Consider the following 19,752-nt stretch of genomic DNA (forward strand, 5'->3'; position numbering starts at 1 on the left):
CTGAAGTTCAAATGACAAGCAACTTGCATGGCAGCCTTTGCAATCTGGAGGAGGAGGGAGCCTTTTGCATCGAAATGCACGATGTGCAGTCACCACTTTTGATCGTGCTTCTTATCCCTGCCCTGTACTGATCCTTCCTGCAGCCCAGCTGGTGCCAAACATATTGCTCTGCTCTGCTTTGGACCGCATAAGTGAGGCTGGGGGGGGGGGGTGTCTTGTCGTCTAGGCAGCCCAGAACTGCCACGCACACGGTCCAAGGAGGTCCCTTTGGTGCTGCTAATGGACTTCACCCCCACAGATGCACTTCATTTTTTCTCGAGACAGATGGGTGCCCTCAAGAAGTGGGGAAGCAGTAACCTTGCTAGCACTTAGAAATTCCCCATAGGGACTTAATTAAGATGTGACACGCGTTGTTTTTCGGGGAGGGCAGTGGAAGAGCATCTGCTTTGTATGCAGAAGACTCCATGTTCAATGTCCATCTTCATGAAGGGCTGGTTAGTCCCCTGACTGAAATGTGGGAGAGTCACTAGCTAAACTGTCTTGACTCAGAATGAGGCAACTTCCTAGGTGATATCAAGTTCTGTTTTTAGCTAGTATTTAGGATTTTTTTTATTGAATGGTGTATTCTTAAATGTTTTTATATAGAATACTTAGGTTTTCTATTAAAGCAGCATAAAAACTATATACAGTGGTGCCTCGCAAGACGAAAAGAATCCGTTCCGGGAGTCTTTTCGTCTTGCGTTTTTTTCGTCTTGCGAAGCAAGCCCATTGACGGATTAGCGCTATTAGCGCTATTGGCACTTTAAGGGCTAAAAACGGCTTTTTAAGGGGTGGGGGATTAGCGGTTTTGCTGCTAAAATGCTTTTAGCAGCTTAGCGATTCAGAATAAGGGGTTTTGGAGCAAAAAAAAAACTCAAAATTTTTCGTCAATTTTCGTCTTGCGAAGCAAGCCCATAGGGAAATTCGTCTTGCGAAGCGCCTCTGCAGACGGAAAACCCTTTCGTCTTGCGGGTTTTCCGTCTTGCGAGGCATTCGTCTTGCGGGGCACCACTGTAGATAAAACAACAGGAATTTATCCAATGTAGGGTTATCTGAATCCACGAAGCTGTATTTGAAGGTGTTTCTTTTCTTGTCCCCAGGTCTAGAACAGTCTATTCCCAGGTAGGTTGCGGCCAGTGTTATTATCATCTATATGTTCAAGAACCAAGTGGTCAAGGAGGGTCCGTTACCATGCACAAAATGCAAAACAACGAAGCAGGCACGAAGTTATTGGAAAACAAAGCTTGTAATAATGAAAAAGACAGATTAATAAACCAATCACTTTTTTTCCTTTTAAAAACACAAACCACATTAACTTTTTTTTTATACAACCATCTAGGAACTATGAAACAGTACCACATTGTGCATTTTTTTTAAACCTACTTATCAAGAAAGTTAATTCCACACTTCAGAAAAGTCTTATATCCATTTTGGGGGGGAGGGAGGGGAGGGAGAAGGAAACAGCTAATAGCGCAATCACGGATAACATCATCATGAGTCCAAGCAAGCGGCAAGTCTTTGTCCTCACCTTTTCCACTGAGCCAAAACAGGAGTGGAGAAGGGGATAGAGAAAGGAAGAAAGTAAAGAGAAAAGCACCCACAAGAGGACTAAATCACATTCCATAGTTACTTTTGACACCTATAGCTCAGGGCTTCAAACTTTATATAACCATCATGTAGACCAACACACTGGAAGGGTGTAGAGGAATGGGAATGAGGAACAGCAGGGCAAAGGTGTGAACGAAAAGTTCGTTGCCACCTCCAAGCACCGTAAGAAGAATCTACACAGTATAAAGCTAAATAGGTTGGAGGGGATTTATCATATAGATTGGTAAGCAGGCTCATTCACTAGCCTGTATGGGCACGAGAGGATTACATTTTCAGTCTAATTATCAACCCTGCAGCTCCCTTTACCCACAACTACTCCGGCAGCGCAAAAAAGAAAAAAACTTCTCTCAATCGAAGGCTTGGGTTTGCCAAATTACACACCCCGCCACCAGAAACTGTAAGCACCCTGGTTGCTTTTTCATAGCGCTACTGGAGTAGTAGGTTCATCAGTCTTGCCCCAGAATGCGTGACATCTCTTTGGGCTCGTCACATTTATGGGGAGAGTTTTAATAGAAGAGCGGCAAAAAGACACTGGACACAGATATTAGCATTATGGAAATGACCCTTCCCTTCCGGATCAATGAGGTCTTCCTCTCCTTTCCCCCTCTCATTAGCCAGCTGAGCCCAAAGCTCCAGTATTTAAGGCCGAGCAATTTCTTTCTCCACATGGCTGATCAGCTGCTTGCAGGTGAAAAGGATATATCAGTTCTGGTCAAGCAGAGATAGGGGCCTCATAGCGCTCTAGGTGTTGTTGAACTCCAACTCTCATCAGCCCTACACAAAATGGTCAAGGGATGATGGGAGCTGTAGTCCGGAAATATCTGGAGGGTCATGTTCCCCACCCTGCCAAGTTTGGTGCTCATAAAGTATGAGGTCTGTCGTCACAGTAAAGGGGCTCAGTTGCCTTGTGTAGCTGCAACAGACACTGCTACCCCACCTCCTGCAAGCAACCAATCACGAGAGGGGCAGTTTGCAATGTCTAAAATTAGGCATTTTCATTTATGCCTCGGATGAATCTCAGAAAACTTTGGCTTTCCTCAACATTCTCATGGGAGTAGGGGATTATCACAGTAGCAATGTTGCCCCCCTGGAACACATCTTATCTGCCCCAGTTTACTTATGGCAATGAAAATCTGTGGCCCTCCTTGGTAACGTTTCCATGCGAAGGAAAACGCACATGTTAAACCGAATCATTTGTATCTTTGGGAAGATCTAGATCAGTGTTTTCAAACCTAGCCTTTGTTGAACCTCGTCGCTGTGGGTTTCCTGTACTCTGCATTTGGTTCTGGGGCATATGCTTTAGGGGACAGTTTACAAGGGATGTTGGCAAGGAACGCTGGACCTACTGTTGCCCCATGTAACCGCTCTCAGCAGCAGTACACTAAAGAGAAATAATAGCTGACAAATTCTATTTCAAGGAACCATTCCAGCAACTATTGACTTTCTAATTAAGGAGCACTAGTGTTCCAAGAAACACAATTTGAAAGCAACAGAGCTTCTAAACAAGAAAGAAGACTGTCCCCTGTTTGGGCTTGTTATCAGTGTCAAGTCCTGACAAACTACAGGCAGTTTGTAAGGGTGACTGTAGGGGGGGATTCCTACCCCTAGAATCCAGAACCACAGAACTCCTGAATACAAGTGGAAAATGCAGCACCAAATGGAGATATGCTGCTCATTTTTCTGCAGAGCTTGCTTGCTTGTGGCAGTCAAGAAAACTGATCAACAGGGATAGCAAGCATGGTCTGAAAGATTATCAAAACCTACCTTTATTGTATGCAAAAAAAAAAAATATGAGTCCTGCTTCTAGAGGTGTGGGAAAATTCCTACTGCTTTCCATGACCTGGGAACCACCATGGAGGAGGGAAAGAAGACAGCTGGGGGTCCTATGATTTGAGACAAACCTTTCCTCCATTCGCTCAAACACAAGAAAGCGGGAAACCCCTTTTTAAAAAGGAAAGCCAAAGTAGCAAAGGGTTTCTGCACATTCTCACACAAGATGCTTCTAAAATGCCCATGGCAGGCAGAAGGCAAATCTCACTAACCTGCTTTTCATTTAAGCCACGTATCTCGATTTTTCTAACATAGCTCCACCTAAGAAAGTTGCAGAGAGGAAGACCACCCTGAGCTTAGAGGCTGCTGAAACAAAAGCTAGAGATGAACAAGCTTCTAAGACAGTCGAAAGTCATTTCAGAGAGGCATTGTTCCACAGACACGTCTTTTGTCCCTGTGTCTCCTGAGGCTTAACACGTTTTAGCAATTAATAAAACCCTTACAGACTGCTGATCAGAGGTGGAAGTGGAATGAATAAACACACCAGAAGCAACATTCTCCTAATGTCCAGGGGTGGGCGGGGGGGCGACCACTGCATGTCTCCATCAAAAGACAGCCTTTTCAATTCAGGAAGGAGGAAGCAGTGTCCTGGCAGCCCCTATATTCCATCTTTAAATTTAAACCAGCTTTTTTTTAAAAAAAATGAGGGGTTCAGGGAACACCACCTTTCTGGCACAGCTGTGGCTCCCACCTTGCACTGACCACTGTAAGAACGAAATAAGAAATTCAGAGAAGAGGCTCTTTTTAAAAGCATGAGTGACTCATTTCAAAACACCTGAAGCAGGAAGTCAAGGGTCTTGTCCACAGCTAGCCTAGCATGCTTTGATATGCAATCTGGAAAGGAATCCCAGTACTGTACTGGCAAGACCTGCAATCTCCCAGTTCGTATGTTACATAGAGAAATCCGAGTTAGTACTGAAACTGCCATTCTTTTTAAAATCCATACTGGAATGGAATGCAGCTAAACCACTCCTGGAAGAAAGACTGGAAGGGCTTCCTGGTAAAACCTGCCACTCCAAACAGTAGTCTTGAATTTTGCCTTCTTCTGAGAACGTCATTAATGTTCGGAGAGTGAAGACTATTCCTCTGTATCAGAATCAAATGCAACAATGCAATGCCCACAAGAATTGATGAGGGTTCCCACAGAAACAAGGTCTGGACCAGCTGTGCAGTCGTTTCCGGATAAGGTGGATGCAACCCGCTGCTAAGAATAGCTTTTTTCAGAGTACTGATAGCAGCATAAAAGGGGCACTCTTGCCTGTGGCATGTTCCATTCCTATTATCGCCTCTGGTCAGCAAGGCTTTTCAAGTTTTTAATGCTGCAGAAACCTACAAGGCCCGTTTGGCCAGAGATGACACTATGAAATAGCGCAGAAAACTTTGCGTGTGCTCCTAAGGCCAATGACGTTTGCCAGACACTGTTTTCAGTTCTCTTTATAGCTATCAGCTGTCTCCAGATAAAGCCTTTCCCTTCATCCTACCTGAGTCCATGGGCTGCTGAGAATTCTCCAGCGACTGACTGCTCCTCCTACTCTACCCTTGTTCTTTCAAGCCTCTCTGCCAAGTTCTTTCTACACTAGCTTAAGAAGCGTCGCATTGCTTTGGCAGGCGACACATGATTTGCTCAGACCAGCGTCCCAAGGGTAAGTTGATCCTTTCGCACCGTTAATCTTCCTAAATTTTATAATTAGTCACCATTATTCTCAGACAGTCAGTGGTAATTATCAGTTAACAACCAGACTGCTGCATAAAAAAAAAAAAATCAACTATTTTCGTAAGGAAAATGCAAACAAAACAAAGCCAACCCCTGGAATAGAAAAAAAGAGAACAAAGCAAAACCCCTTGAAATATCTCAAAGGTTCTCCTTAATTGCAAATGCATCTTGTCTGAGAAAGGCTAGGCTGGAGCTTCTGAACTCAGGAGGACATTGTTAAAAACTGTTCTGAGAATTATTTCCTCTTGGAGTAGCTTGGTTTTCGAATACCAAATGGGCAGAAGAACTCACACTGCACAACTCCCATGTTTTCTACCAACATCCACATACCTCTCTTCCTGGCCATCCATCATGTTAAAATTTGTGGGGTTTTTTTTTTTTTTGCAGTTCTCCCAGCAATTATCTTGATAGGCTAAAGCACAATAGAAGTGACTGTGATTCTAGGACTCACTCTTCTGCCTGCTAAGAGGCCCTAATTTGCAGCCACTGTTTTGCTGACTTATTTTGCTCTGTTGAAGAGTAGCAGATTCCAGTCTCTAGTTCCTCTGGGCTACAGGCACGTTATGAATACTTTTTTTTTTTTAAGCCACACTTGCCCTACAAAATATTTTTTGTGAATGGCTTGAGAAGATAAGTGGGCAATAAATAGGTAAGCGGGGACACAATTATCAACTAAGAAAAAGGGGGGGAGGTTTAAGGAGGAGGAACCCTCTTTGCTTAAAAGTGTGCCTCTGATCTGCAGACCCTAGACGGCTCCACAGGAGAAAAGGAACAAGCAAGAAGTTACAACCTCAAATGGCTAAAAAAGAGAGCGAGAGAGACAACACAGTCCTTGCTGTGAAGTCTTGGAATAGAGACAAGAGTTCAGGGAAATTTAGTAGCTTCCCCACTATATGGTGTTGACCTCACACACGCACACACTGTGTAACAGAGCACAAATAAGATTCCGTTTGCTAACATTAAGCACAAATTTGCGTGGCATACACAACAAGGGTTGCGACTACGAGGGGCGGATATGGTCATCTTAAGACATTCAAGCTGCTCTATCCTATGGGCTCTGGAGGCCAACGTGGATTAAAACAAAATCAAGCTGGAAACTTTTCCTAAAGAATTTTCTAAACCGTATGGCCATCTACCCTTACTCCCATTAGCAGTGCCACTTAATATAATACTTGCAGAAGTCAGGTCTAACACTAAGCTTGGCAGGATTTTGGGGTAGATAGGTTAAAAAGAAAAAAAGAAAAGGAAAGCTAACCTGAGGATGTTCTTGGCCAGTGATTGTCAGAAGAGTATTTGCCAAAGTATGGCAAAAGTTTTTTTTTTAATTATTATTATTTTTAAAGCATTAAAAAGCCCTTTCTATTGCAATACCAATTTCCGAGACCACAGTCTCCAACTCAAGGTCTTGAGTGTCTGCCTAACCCCCATTTGGATTGATGAAGGCATCATCCTGTATCCCCAACAAGGCAGACCATTTCTTCACTTAATCCCAAGTTTCACTCCTATTATGTAGCTGAAGTAAATGGAATAATGCATGTATTCCCTGTTTAAAAGGGTAATGTCCTAAAGACTCAGCTCATGAAAGCAAAAAACTTTTCCTAATCTACAAACTAAGGCTTTTTTTTTTTTTTTGCACGGGTATCTGAGGAACTGCACGGGATTAACCTCCGTCAGAAAGCTGAAGATCATTTGTACTACTTCTGCACAGCTACATTTAAAAAAACAAAAACCCAAAGAGAGACAAGGATGATGCGGCTAAAATCATGCCCAGGTTTCTGAGGGACCGGCAGCAGCAGCAGCAGCAGCAAGTAAAACCCACAAGAGAAACTTTGGTTTAAAAGAAATCAAATGGAAAAAAGAGAAAGAAAAAGGTCAAAGCGGTGCAAATTCTCTCATCAAAGAGGTATTTTAAAGGGCGTAACCTCACAGCAAGAGAGATTCAGGATCTACATCTCATCCCCCCCCCCCCACCACTTGCCTTGTTTTTAAGAGAGGTACCACCTTCATTGCACAGGACTCGAAACCACTCTCTTACGAGTTGTTAACTATCATAAATAATGTGAAAACTATGTGCAACAAATACATCGTATTTCCAAAAAAATTATAAGAAAGTCACATCAAATTAAAAAGTAGCTTCATGAATGAAGGTACTGCGCTAAGTGCACTTTCCCGGCAAGTGCAACCAGTGAAGGAGAACACCCAAAAACCAGAGCATGAGCCAGAGTTAAAAATGCAGGTCCAGCTTTCACCCGTCAAAACTGGACCGAGCAGAGACTGAGCGAGTTCTCGGTAGAGTCCCCTCGGGGAGTCCCGACGATGCTTCCTCATCTAAATTGTATGTCCTTGAAGCGATTGAAAACAATCTTTAAGACAGTTCCTTCCATAAGTGTCCCTCTGATTGGCAAAACGAAGTAACCTTTTTATTTTAAAAACAAGAAATCAAATTAAAACCAGAAGAAAAGAAAAGGAAACACAGTGAGCTTGTTGGAGTCCATAGGATCCGGTCCGGAAGAGCTCAGAAAGTGTGTTCAGATTTTTCTCCTGTTTTCTGCTGGAAATATACCAGAAGTTGGGTTGTTGTTGGTGGTGGTTGTTGTGCGGGGCAGGGGGGGCAGGGAGAAGGTAGTAAAGCGAGAGAACACAAGGGATGTGGAACTTGGTTCTGTGGACATTTCATGTGTTTGCTTCGTCATCTGTGTCTTCTATTAACACCTTGGTGTCACGAGACTTGGACCTGGGAAAACACAAAATTAAACACAGCTGAAGAAAAAATATATAACACAAGATAGAGACTTTGTTGTCTTGCATGAGGATAATTAATTTATTTTTTAATGATAGCATCTGTGTTTGATCCCACAACATAAAGGTTCTCTGGTTGGCTTATAGCGAAGAAGTAAAACACAAAATAGGGATTTTATGCACACTGTCTAATTTACAGAGGTCTAATGTGGGACGCGGGTGGTGCTGTGAGCTAAACCACAGAGCCCTAGGGCTTGCTGATCAAAAGGTCGGCGGTTCAAATCTCCGCAACGGGGTGAGCTCCCATTGCTCGGTCCCAGCTCCTGCCAACCTAGCAGTTCAAAAGCACGTCAGAGTGCAAGTAGATAAATAGGTACCGCTCCGGCGGGAAGGTAAACGGTGTTTTCGTGCGCTGCTCTGTTTCGCCAGAAGCAGCTTAGTCATGCCGGCCACATGACCCGGAAGCTGTACACTGTCTCCCTCGGCCAATAAAGCAAGATGAGCGCCGCAACCCCAGAGTTGGTCACGACTGGACCTAATGGTCAGGGGTCCCTTTACCTTTAATGTGTGTCATCCTTACTTCTCAAGATCAGGAGCTAAAGTTCATGGAGGCTGGGTGTGTAGACTAGGACAAGGGTGTCTGAGCAGGTTAGGTGGGGGAGAACACTTTTACTCCTCAGCTACACGTAGACTCTACACATTTTGAGATCTCTCTGAACAGAGCTATAAAGTCAAACTGCAACCAGGCCTCTGCCCATAACGTGGGTAAAGTTTGCATATAGCTTGGCATTCATACACTGAATCTATCCTGCCCTAAATGCTGCATCTTTGGTGCTCAGCCTGTTATTCAGCTTCACTGATCTCCAAATTTAAATTTCTTAGAACTTCCAAAAAGCCAGGGATATTGCCTTAATCACAAGGGGTTTTTTTGGGGAGAAAATCAGAGCAACAGGCTTCTAAGGCACCACTCACTACAGTCAACTAATTCTTTCATTAAAAAAAACACAGGTGGTGTTTCCAGTTACTGCCAAAGTGCTGATGTTAAAAACATAAAATGCGGTAGGTACTAAAACTTGAAGATCAAAAGTGACGTGATAGGTAGTTATCAGAAGGACTTTTCTCTTCAAATAATCCTGCTTTTCCCTTATGTGTTGCTCACAATCTCCCCCTTTTCTAAATTTTGATAACTCACCTAGCTCTGGAATAAAAATTGTGATCACGTCTATTGGCAGTGACTCATAATCAAACAACACCTGCATAATTTGTTCAAGCTGTCCTCCTTAAATTGGCCTGCCATGAGCAGATTTTGCAGTCTCTTCCTAAAGACTGTGCTGAGCAGAAGTATTGTGCAAGTACACTTATCAAGTCCATTCACATTTGCAGTAGAGAAGGATCTGTCAGCCATGCCTTGCAGATGCAGTATAAGTTTGCTTAGGGCACAGCTTTGCTTGTCCCAAACCTGAAAAGCATGGGTCTGAGTGGCTTTCTCCTTCTCCTTCTCCTTTCCCAGGGAAACGCAGCTCTTTAGCTTTATACTGGAACAACGCAGAAAACCTGGTTGCCATTTGCTCTGTTGTTGTTGTTGTTTAGTCGTTTAGTCATGCCCGACTCTTCGTGACCCCATGGACCAGAGAACGCCAGGCACTCCTGTTTTCCACTGCCTCCTGCAGTTTGGTCAAACTCATGTTAGTAGCTTTGAGAACACTGTCCAACCATCTCTGTCATCCCCTTCTCCTTGTGCCCTCCATCTTTCCCAACAGCAGGGTCTTTTCCAGGGAGTATTCTCTTCTCATGAGGTGGCCAAAGTATTGGAGCCTCAGCTTCAGGATCTGTCCTTCCAGTGAGCACTCAGGGCTGATTTCCTTCAGAATGGATAGGTTGGATCTTCTTGCAGTCCATGGGACTCTCAAGAGTCTCCTCCAGCACCAGAATTCAAAAGCATCCATTCTTCGGCGATCAGCCTTCTTTATGGTCCAGCTCTCACTTCCATACATCGCTACTGGGAAAACCATAGCTTTAACTATACGGACCTTTGTTGGCAGGGTGATGTCTCTGCTTTTTAAGATGCTGCCATTTGCTCTGACTGAGGGCTAAAGAGCCGTTTCCCCCGGGGAAAAGCAGCGGGACAAGGGGAAGTGTGGACAAGCCCTCACTCTCATTCAAAAAAGAAACAAATACGTACTGAGAAGCAAGACGTGGTCTATGCAAGGACACACTCTGGCTACGCTTCCAGGCCCGGTTTTTCTGACGATTCCGGACACCATCCTCCTGGTCCATCATCTGTTCAAGCAGGGTCTGATCATCTGCGTTGAGTGGTGCCACCGAGATGTCCCGGACAGCTCGGAATTCACCACAGTTGTTCAGGTGCTCATTCTCCAGTCGGAAGAAATTCCACACAAATCGCCTGAAAGGTACAGAACCATAGTAAGCGACGTACCCTATTTTTCCGTCTATAAGACGGGGGCCTGTTTTGGGGGCCTCAAAATATAGAAAATAGGGAGGATTGAGCTTTTGGGGAGGATTATTTTGGGGGAATGCCGAAAATCGCTCACCCGCCAGAACTCAGAGCAGAACCGCACGCGTCGCTTACAATTGCCACTTACAATCTTAGGCTTGCACTTCGTTCCAGCGGGTGAGCGATTTTTGGCACCTCCCCCAACAATCAAGCAGCCAATCGCTGCTTACAATCTCAGGCTCGCGCCAAAAAACCATTTGCGCCTCCCCCCTCAGCACTACCTGTGTATAAGACGAGCCTAAATTTCGAACCTCACTTTTGGGTCCAAAAAGCTCGCTTATACACTGAAAAAATACAGTAAATGCATTGTAGATGCAAAAACCTCCTAAACAGCTGCTAAAATCTAAAGCCATTTGTGAAACAAAACTTCCCTCTCTTTCCAAGTGGGTGGGAACAGAGGAAAACCACCAATCCTGGAGAACTTTCTACACTAAATTTAAAAGTGACTGATAAATGTCATTATTGGACAGTCTCTTTCTCCCCTAAGAGCTAAGTAACTTAAGGATGTCAGACACGAAGAAAAAAAAAGCAAGAATTTCAGGGTTTCAAGTTACAAGAAAGGAGATTCTGACTAAATATCAGGAAGAACTTTCTGACTGCAAGAGCTGTTCGACACTGGAGCAGACACTTCGGGGGGTTGTGGACTCTCCTTCCTTGGAGGTTTTTAAACAGAGGTAGGATGGCCATCTGTCTTAGATGCTTTAGTTGAGATTCCTGCATTGCAGGGGGTCGGACAAGATGGCCCTTGAGGTCCCTTCCAACTGTATGAGTCTATGTAGGAAGTCTTGCACACTTCCTCACAACCAGCTTGTCTCATGGGGCCACTGCAAAGATGAGAACGACCGTACAGTGGTGCGAGTTCCTTTTAAGAAAGCTGGAAATGCTAGAACGGCAAGTATTACTGAATAGGGGTGAGGAGGGTCTGAACTAATAAATTATTACTTCCCTAGATAATCTTAACTACAGTGGTACCCCGCAAGACGAATGCCTCGGAAGACGAAAAACTCGCTAGACAAAAGGGTTTTTCGTTTTCTGAGGTGCTTCGCAAGACGGATTTTCCTAAGGGCTTGCTTCGCTAGACAAAACAGCCCTGCCTCTCCTGTCATGGCGACGGTCACTGCACGCACGCACGCTCGCTTCCCCGCTCCTCCGGCTCCCTCCCACCTTCCAGCTGCCGACTCCTCCGGCTCCCTCCGACCTTCCGGCTGATGGCCAACCTTCCGGCTGCCTCGCGCCGCTGCCCACCGCCCTCGCGCGCTCTTCTGAGAGAGCCGTTGCTGCCAGCAGCCAGCGTTGCAGCCGGAGTCGCGCTCCTGAGCCCCGCCGCCCTCCAGCAGCTGCGTCGCGCGGTGGCCACAAGGCACGGGTGAGTCGAAGGTACCCTGCTTCTCCCCACCCCTCCCCGCCGTTGTTAGTGTTTAACTGCAGTGGTGCTTCGCAAGACGAAAAAACTCGCTCAACGAAAAAACTCGCGGAATGAATTAATTTCGTCTTGCGAGGCACCACTGTACCATAATTTCTGCAACTCTCTTTACTAGCTTTCTGCAAAGTTGGGCAAGAAAGAAAGGGAACACAGATTAGAGGATGGCTGTGTGGACATAACCAGATACAAAAGAGGCAATATGGAGTCACCAAAGATCTGGAAGTCTCATATCTTGACTGCTGACTTGACTTTGATTGCCACTACCTGTATTTGTTTCCTTTCTTTTTTTGTTTATTTCCATAAAACCATAAGACTAGTCTTTCAATGTTTTGCCCTCCGCCTACTCTCAGCCTGAGCCAGCATGGCCAACGGCTGTAGACCAGGGGTGGGAAACCTTTTTTACTCCAAGGCCAGATCCTTATAGGAGGTTTGCCTGGCGCCATTGTTACATACCTCTAGGCTCCAGAGAAAAACATACCTTTTCCCGTTAGGGCTTTGGCTTTAATTATCAATGGCCTTTTTGCATGGTCAGGGTGTTTTAGTCTACAGTGGTGCCCCGCAAGACGAATGCCTCGCAAGACGGAAAACCCGCTAGACGAAAGGGTTTTCCGTTTTGGAGGTGCTTCGCAAAACGAATTTCCTATGGGCTTGCTTCGCAAGACGAAAATGTCTTGCGATTCCTGGGGTTTTTTTTCCGCTCCCCACCCCCTTTTTCTAAGGCACTAAGCTGCTAATAGCCTTTTAGCAGCTAATCCGCTAATCCCTTAAGCCTTTAATAGCCGCTAAACCGCTAATAGCGCTAATCCGCTAATGGGCTTGCTTCGCAAGACGAAAAAACCGCTAGACGAAGAGACTCACGGAACAGATTCTTTTCGTCTTGCGAGGCACCACTGTACTTCTAAAAAACAGAATTGTTTCCCCCCACAGTGGTGGTTTTAATGTAGGTATGTATATATGTGCACATGTGCTTGAATATTCTAAGTCGCTTTGAGCTGCTGTGGCAAAAAGGGCAACTAATACATTTAATAAGTAAGTAAGTAAGTAAGTAAGTAATAATAATAATAATACAAATTCAATTATGATGATGACAACAGGTGGGGGGGCAGGTGGGTGTGGTTTGGGGGAAATGGCCAGAGGTTCCCCACCCCAAATGATGTGGAGGTCACCAAGCGGGGCAAAGGCTGGGCTACAGGAACACACAATTATAAGTTCACAGATCCTGGAGTGTTCAGCTGGGAGGTTTGATGTTTTTGACTCTATGAGTTAATGTATCACTCATTATTAATTGCAAACAAGGTCTGCAACAAAAAAGCAATGATTTTTAAAATAATAATAAAAATCAGATTTTTAAAATTTAAATTGGATTTTTAAAATAAAATGCTTTTGGAGGAAAAATCTTTCTAGATATAGTTTTCTATTTAAGTTACATTAAAGGCTATTCATCAGAAAATAAGGATTTGTTTTAAATTTTTCATGTGTGCTAAAACTCAACCTAAGACTTTTTAAAAAAAAAAAATTGTTTAATCACATCAGTTAACAAACATGGATATATATGCCATAATGTTATTGTTTTAGTTAAACAAATTGTTTAAATTGTTATTAAGGAGATGATTATTTTTCTCCTTCCAATAAAGTACAGCAGAAAAGTTGTCCAAATATAAACAGTTAACTCATTAAACCTCACAATAATTTTGTAATTATCTGTCGATGTATTTCTAATAGTATAACCAAATCAGTAATTTTTGATATAACTGTAAAAACTACTCTGAAAATTTATACCAGCAAGAATGAGTCTTTCTGCTAAAAAATGATTTAAATCAAGTCTTAGTGACTAGTGATTTAAATCGTTATTTAAATCAAATCCACCCTGGTCTGCAAAAACTGGGGTAGTAGTTTAGGTAATGCATCTTACCGGAAAACCTCAAGGGGTGCAAACACAGTAGCGATGATATCCCCGGCATAAGGGTGGATTGGCATGGAAGTAAGAGAGATCTGGATAGTCCATGCAAAGCGCAGAATCACATCCTCGACAATGGCACAGTAGTAATAGGCCTGAGGAAACAGATGGAAAAGACCGCTGTAATGCAGAGCAAGGTTATCGACAAGATCCACCTTCAAATAAAAGTGTAGAGCAAAAGAAGTACAGTGGTGCCTCGCAAGACGAAATTAATTCGTTCCGCGAGTCTCTTCGTCTAGCGTTTTTTTCGTCTTGCGAAGCAACCCTATTAGCGGCTTAGCGGATTAGCGCTATTAGCGGCTATTAAAGGCTTAAGGGATTAGCGGATTAGCTGCTAAAAGGCTATTAGCGGTTTAGTGGCTTAGAAAAAGGGGGTGGGGAGCGAAAAAAAATCTCAAGACTCGCAAGACATTTTCGTCTTGCCAAGCAAGCCCATAGGGAAATTCGTCCTGCGAAGCGCATCGAAAAACGGAAAACCCATTCGTCTTGCGGGGTACCACTGTATCTAACCCTTGAATTTGCTTATTCTGTATGCTCAATGTGGTTTCTGTGCAGACAAAAGAGCCTATATTCCCATCTAACATAAAAGTATCATCACAAAAAAGCGAGATAAACAGATGATTTGTCAAAGGACCAACATTACACTAACAACAACAGCTTCATTCCTTAAGATTTGGCAGGGAGATGGCATGATTCTTGATTTTTTCCAAATACCCTGTTGCCAGAGAGTACTTTAAAGGTTTTTCAGCCTGGGGAATGCATTCTGGGGAACCACATGCCAGCGGTGGGAGGAGCAAAACATGTAAATATTGCCTTTGTAGAGTAGGCTAGTCTGTACACACATTCATTATTATTTTATTGATTGACTGAATTTATATACTGCCCTATACATGGAGGTCTTCACAGAAAAGCTCAACATGAAAACCACAATATACAGTGGTGCCCCGCAAGACGAATGCCCCGCAAGACGGAAAACCCGCTAGACGAAAGGGTTTTCCGTTTTGGAGGTGCTTCGCAAAACGAATTTGCTATGGGCTTGCTTCGCAAGACGAAAATGTCTTGCGGTTCCTGGGGTCCCCCCCCCCCTTTTCCCCAAGCCCCTAAGCCGCTTAACAGCTGTTCACTAAGTCGCTTAACAGCTGATCGCTAAGACGCTTAACAGCTGATCTAAGCCGCTTATCAACTGATCTAAGCCGCTAATAGCCTTTTAGCAGCTAATCCGCTAATCCCTTAAGCCTTTAATAGCCGCTAATGGCCTTTTAGCAGCTAATCCGCTAATCCCTTAAGCCTTTAATAGCCGCTAATAGCCGCTAAACCGCTAATAGCGCTAATCCGCTAATGGGCTTGCTTGGCAAGACGAAAAAAACCGCAAGACGAAGAGACTCGCGGAACGGATTCTTTTCGTCTTGCGAGGCACCACTGTATACATATGATCAAAATAAATATAACAACCCAATAACACCCCCCCAAAAAAGAGTCACATTTTAAAAAGGCATAGGATGTCAATGGATTCAACACACTCCTCGCTCTCCTTCATTCAGGCAAGCAAGGTACATGAGCAGAGTTCTAGAACACTGTTCAGCCAGGCAAAAATGATCAAGGAGGGTGCAAAACAGGACCAGTGAGGGGCATAGCTGGGCACTGTGGGTGGACTTGTTGGAAACCTGGTGGACTGTATCTGTAAGCAAACCACTGTAACTATTAACAACAGATGGCCATGACCATGGTTTCTGTCTATGCTGCCCATGCCTGGTGTTGGGCAACGAGTTAGCTGTGAGGAATATAGCACCCCTTCCCTGAAGGAGGATGCTGGCGCTGTGACAACTTGAAAAAATTGCCTCTTGCCTATGAGGGTTTCTGCGTACGACATGCCCCCTTGTTGCTGTATCTAAAAGCAATCACTTACCAGGCGGCCTCTGCTCTCCTATCAGACCAACCAAGACCCAACCTGTTTGTCTTGGGGTCACAACCTGCCACTGGTTCTTGCTTCATGTCAACCACAGGTAAGTGAGTGGGGAGGAGAGGCCAAGAGCAGAGCAGGACAGGAATTTCCCATATGGCTCTGTTGCGATGTGTATGTACAAACAAGATAATCTCCTAAGGGCTGAAGTGGTGGGGGAGAGGAGAGGGAGAAGAATAGGAACAGATCTCTCCCGCCCCCCAATTGTTCCAGTTCTTGCTTATGTGGATACATTGGTACCTCGGGTTACATACGCTTCAGGTTACATACGCTTCAGGTTACAGACTCTGCTAACCCAGAAATAGTACCTCAGGTTAAGAACTTTGCTTCAGGATGAGAACAGAAATTGTGCTCTGGCGGCGCGGCGGCGGCAGGAGGCCCCATTAGCTAAAGTGGTGCTTCAGGTTAAGAACGGACCTCCAGAATGAATTAAGTACTTAACCTGAGGTGACACTGTATATCCAATTATCGACCTAACAACAATGTATGCACTGGATGTGTTAAAATGAAAAGTTACTTTGTTGTTGTTGTTGTTTAGTCGTTTAGTCGTGTCTGACTCTTCGTGACCCCATGGACCAGAGCACGCCAGGCACTCCTCCCGCAGTTTGGTCAAACTCATGTTGGTAGCTTCGAGAACACTGTCCAACCATCTCATCCTCTGTCGTCCCCTTCTCCTTGTGCCCTCAATCTTTCCCAAGTTACTTTATTTTACTTTATTTCTCTCCTTCAAAGGCACCTGGCTTTTTGTGACAGCTCCAGTGTTCAATATGGGTGGGATTCATTTGCTCAAATGGATGGGATCACAAGCAAATGCCCTCAGGGTGTGAAAGGGCCAACAGTTCAAATCCTCCCAAGTTTTCAAATAAAGATCTTCACAAAAGCAATCTGCATACACACCTTTTGTGGGTAGACAATCTCTTCCCGCAGGAAAGTATTTTCGCCAGCATTCCTGTCAAAGAGACCCCAATCCATCTTCAAGTCCCAGATGAGGGTGTAGCAGGAGCTGACAAAATAGAAGACGATCCACAGGTAGAAGAACACTTGGGAGTCGCTGTGTTTTCGAACTGCAAGAAAGAAGAACAGTGTCACTGTGTAAAAATGAGTAGACCATTCAGCTGGAATGACATTTAGTTATGAGTTTGGATACATCTGGGAGCAACCTTAATAGCATTTTACACAAGGAGCCCAAAATTATGTCATGAATTTGAGTAACACTGACGTGAATTTTGACAGTATCCATTTCTATAAAAATATGAATAAACAGTGTTCTGAAAGACACGAACCCGAAGCTTTAAGAAAATGCAGGTTATTGAAAGGAGGCCACTTTCGTATTGCAATAGAAAGGAACTCCAACAGTGTCTGCCGCAAGACTCATGAGTATGATGGAGGATTATTTTTTGGAAATAATTCAGTAATGAATAGAGTAAATGTTATCCATTGTTTTGTATGACAACTTTGTAATGGTTACTGCTGTGTAGTATACACATTTCTTTCCCATTTTAAATGGGATTCAACTGGCACCCTGCAAATGACAGCAGTTTCATTTGAAATCTTATGAGATGATTTGTTCTGATATGTCCTAACTTTTAAATGTATCTTTTAGGTAAACAAATGGATAAAGAAGAAAAATGTGAACCCATGTTGTCTAGCACAATTAGGAGTCTAAGCTGCAAGGTCCCAGTTCAAAACCCTGCTCAGCCAGGAGCAATGACTTTAGGCAAGGCATATTCTCAGCCAAAACTTCCTTCTGCAATACAGAGATAATACTGGACTACTTTGCAAGATCGATATTACTGGAATGCTGATTCGTTTTATTTAATTGGTAAATTTAGTAAGTTCTCCTGCAGCATAAGGTTCGCAAGGTAGAGGATACAGTGGTGCCCCGCAAGACGAATGCCTCACAAGACGGAAAACCCGCTAGACGAAAGGGTTTTCCGTTTTGGAGGTGCTTCGCAAAACGAATTTGCTATGGGCTTGCTTTGCAAGACGAAAATGTCTTGCGAGTTCCTGTGGGGGTTTTTTCCTCCCCCCCCTTTCCCCCAAGCCGCTAAACAGCTGATCCGCTAAGCCGCTTATCAGCTGATCCGCTAAGCCCGCTAAGCCGCTAATAGCGCTAATCCGCTAGCTTTGCAAGACGAAAAAAACCGTAAGACGAAGAGACTCGCGGAACGGATTCTTTTCGTCTTGCGAGGCACCACTGTACTTAATTAAAAACTAAATACAACTAGAAACAGAGATTTAAACAGTAAAATGGTAAAAGAATCAGGCAGTAACTAGACAATCAAAATCCAACACTAGGCATAAAAACACAAACACATATGCTGGGTTGCCTTGACAAGGGAGAAAATGACACTGCTGTTGTTCGGTAAGGTTCATTAGGGGAGCATTACAAATACAAGGCAGCACAATCATATAATCGTAGTGTCCTAAGGATCATTTAGTCCAATGCCTTGTATTGCAGGAATCTTTTTGCCCAACCCATGACCCTGAGGTTAAGTCTCATGGACTATGAACTGAGCTACCATCAGCTTTCTTCCTTTTTTCTTTTCTAAAACGTTTTTAAATTAAAGGTTTTCATGCAAAACATGCAAAACAAGGTGAGAAGACACGAAACAATGTATAGGGAATACATAATTAAGGTAAGCAAACTACACAGGTTCATATAATTTAATAAGGGGTATTCATGACCATGCTGACAAAGTAGAGACATCACCTTGCCAACAAAGGTCCGTATAGTAAAAGCTATGGTTTTCCCAGTAGTGATGTATGGAAGTGAGAGCTGGACCATAAAGAAGGCTGATCGCCGAAGAATTGATGCTTTTGAATTCTGGTGCTGGAGGAGACTCTTGAGAGACCCATGGACTGCAAGAAGATCAAACGTATCTATTCTTAAGGAAATCAGCCCTGAGTGCTCACTGGAAGGACAGATCGTGAAGCTGAGGCTCCAATACTTTGGCCACCTCATGAGAAGAGAAGACTCCCTGGAAAAGACCCTGATGTTGGGAAAGATGGAGGGCACAAGGAGAAGGGGACAACAGAGGATGAGATGGTTGGATGGTGTTGTTGAAGCTACCAGCATGAGTTTGATCAAACTGCGGGAGGCAGTGGAGGACAGAAGTGCCTGGCGTGCTCTGGTCCATGGGGTCACGAAGAGTCGGACATGACTAAATGACTAAACAACAACAACAACATTCATGACCATAAAGAAGGCTGATCGCCGAAAAATTGATGCTTTTGAATTATGGTGCTGGAGGAGACTCTTGAGAGTCCCATGGACTGCAAGAAGATCAAACCTCTCGATTCTGAAGGAAATCAGCCCTGAGGGCTCACTGAAAGGACAGATCCTGAAGCTGAGGCTCCAATACTTTGGCCACCTCATGAGAAGAGAAGACTCCCTGGAAAAGACCCTGCTGTTGGGAAAGATGGAGGGCACAAGGAGAAGGGGACGACAGAGGATGAGATGGTTGGACAGTGTTCTCGAAGCTACCAGCATGAGTTTGACCAAACTGCAGGAGGCAGTGGAAGACAGGAGTGCCTGGCGTGCTCTGGTCCATGGGGTCACGAAGAGGTGGACACGACTAAACGACTAAACAATAACATTCATGAGACCCTAGAGGGCAGATGGTGCTATCGCCACCTGCCTGACTTTTGGAGAGATCCATCGCTTATCACATGGTTCTGAATAACCTCAAAACTCTACATAAGGACCTCTAACCCCTAAACTCCCTATATTTCAGCCCCATAGAGAGTAACTATGGATGCATGAGGGTCTCTCTTCTGGAACAGAATGTAGACATCATGCTTAATGAGTGGTACTTCAGAGTGAAATAACGTGCAGGATCAATAATACTGGCTGCAGGATGGTTTGTTTGTTTATGGATCTGAAATGCTTTGAGCATTTGGGGAAAAACGTAAATCCGAATTACTTTTATTATTATTATAATCACTGACAAGGCTGCCATTCACA

The 19,752-nt window shown here is 44.1% G+C and overlaps 1 protein-coding gene across 1 annotated transcript in view; it reads right to left on the bottom strand.

The window, feature by feature from the left end:
• Positions 1-1,266: 1,266 nt before the first annotated feature.
• XPR1 (xenotropic and polytropic retrovirus receptor 1) overlaps positions 1,267-19,752 on the bottom strand; it is a 103,394-nt gene continuing 84,908 nt past the window's right edge. The window contains exons 12-15 of the mRNA XM_083446336.1: positions 16,683-16,849; positions 13,781-13,920; positions 10,113-10,334; positions 1,267-7,925 (exon numbers count right to left, since the gene is read on the bottom strand). Of these exons, the coding sequence (XP_083302462.1) occupies positions 7,865-7,925; positions 10,113-10,334; positions 13,781-13,920; positions 16,683-16,849 (590 nt within the window). The 3' untranslated portion in view covers positions 1,267-7,864. The remainder of the gene's footprint in view (positions 7,926-10,112; positions 10,335-13,780; positions 13,921-16,682; positions 16,850-19,752) is intronic.

This window comes from Podarcis tiliguerta, assembly GCF_965153285.1.
Source record: "Podarcis tiliguerta genome assembly, chromosome: 6".
Lineage (NCBI taxonomy): Eukaryota > Metazoa > Chordata > Lepidosauria > Squamata > Lacertidae > Podarcis > Podarcis tiliguerta.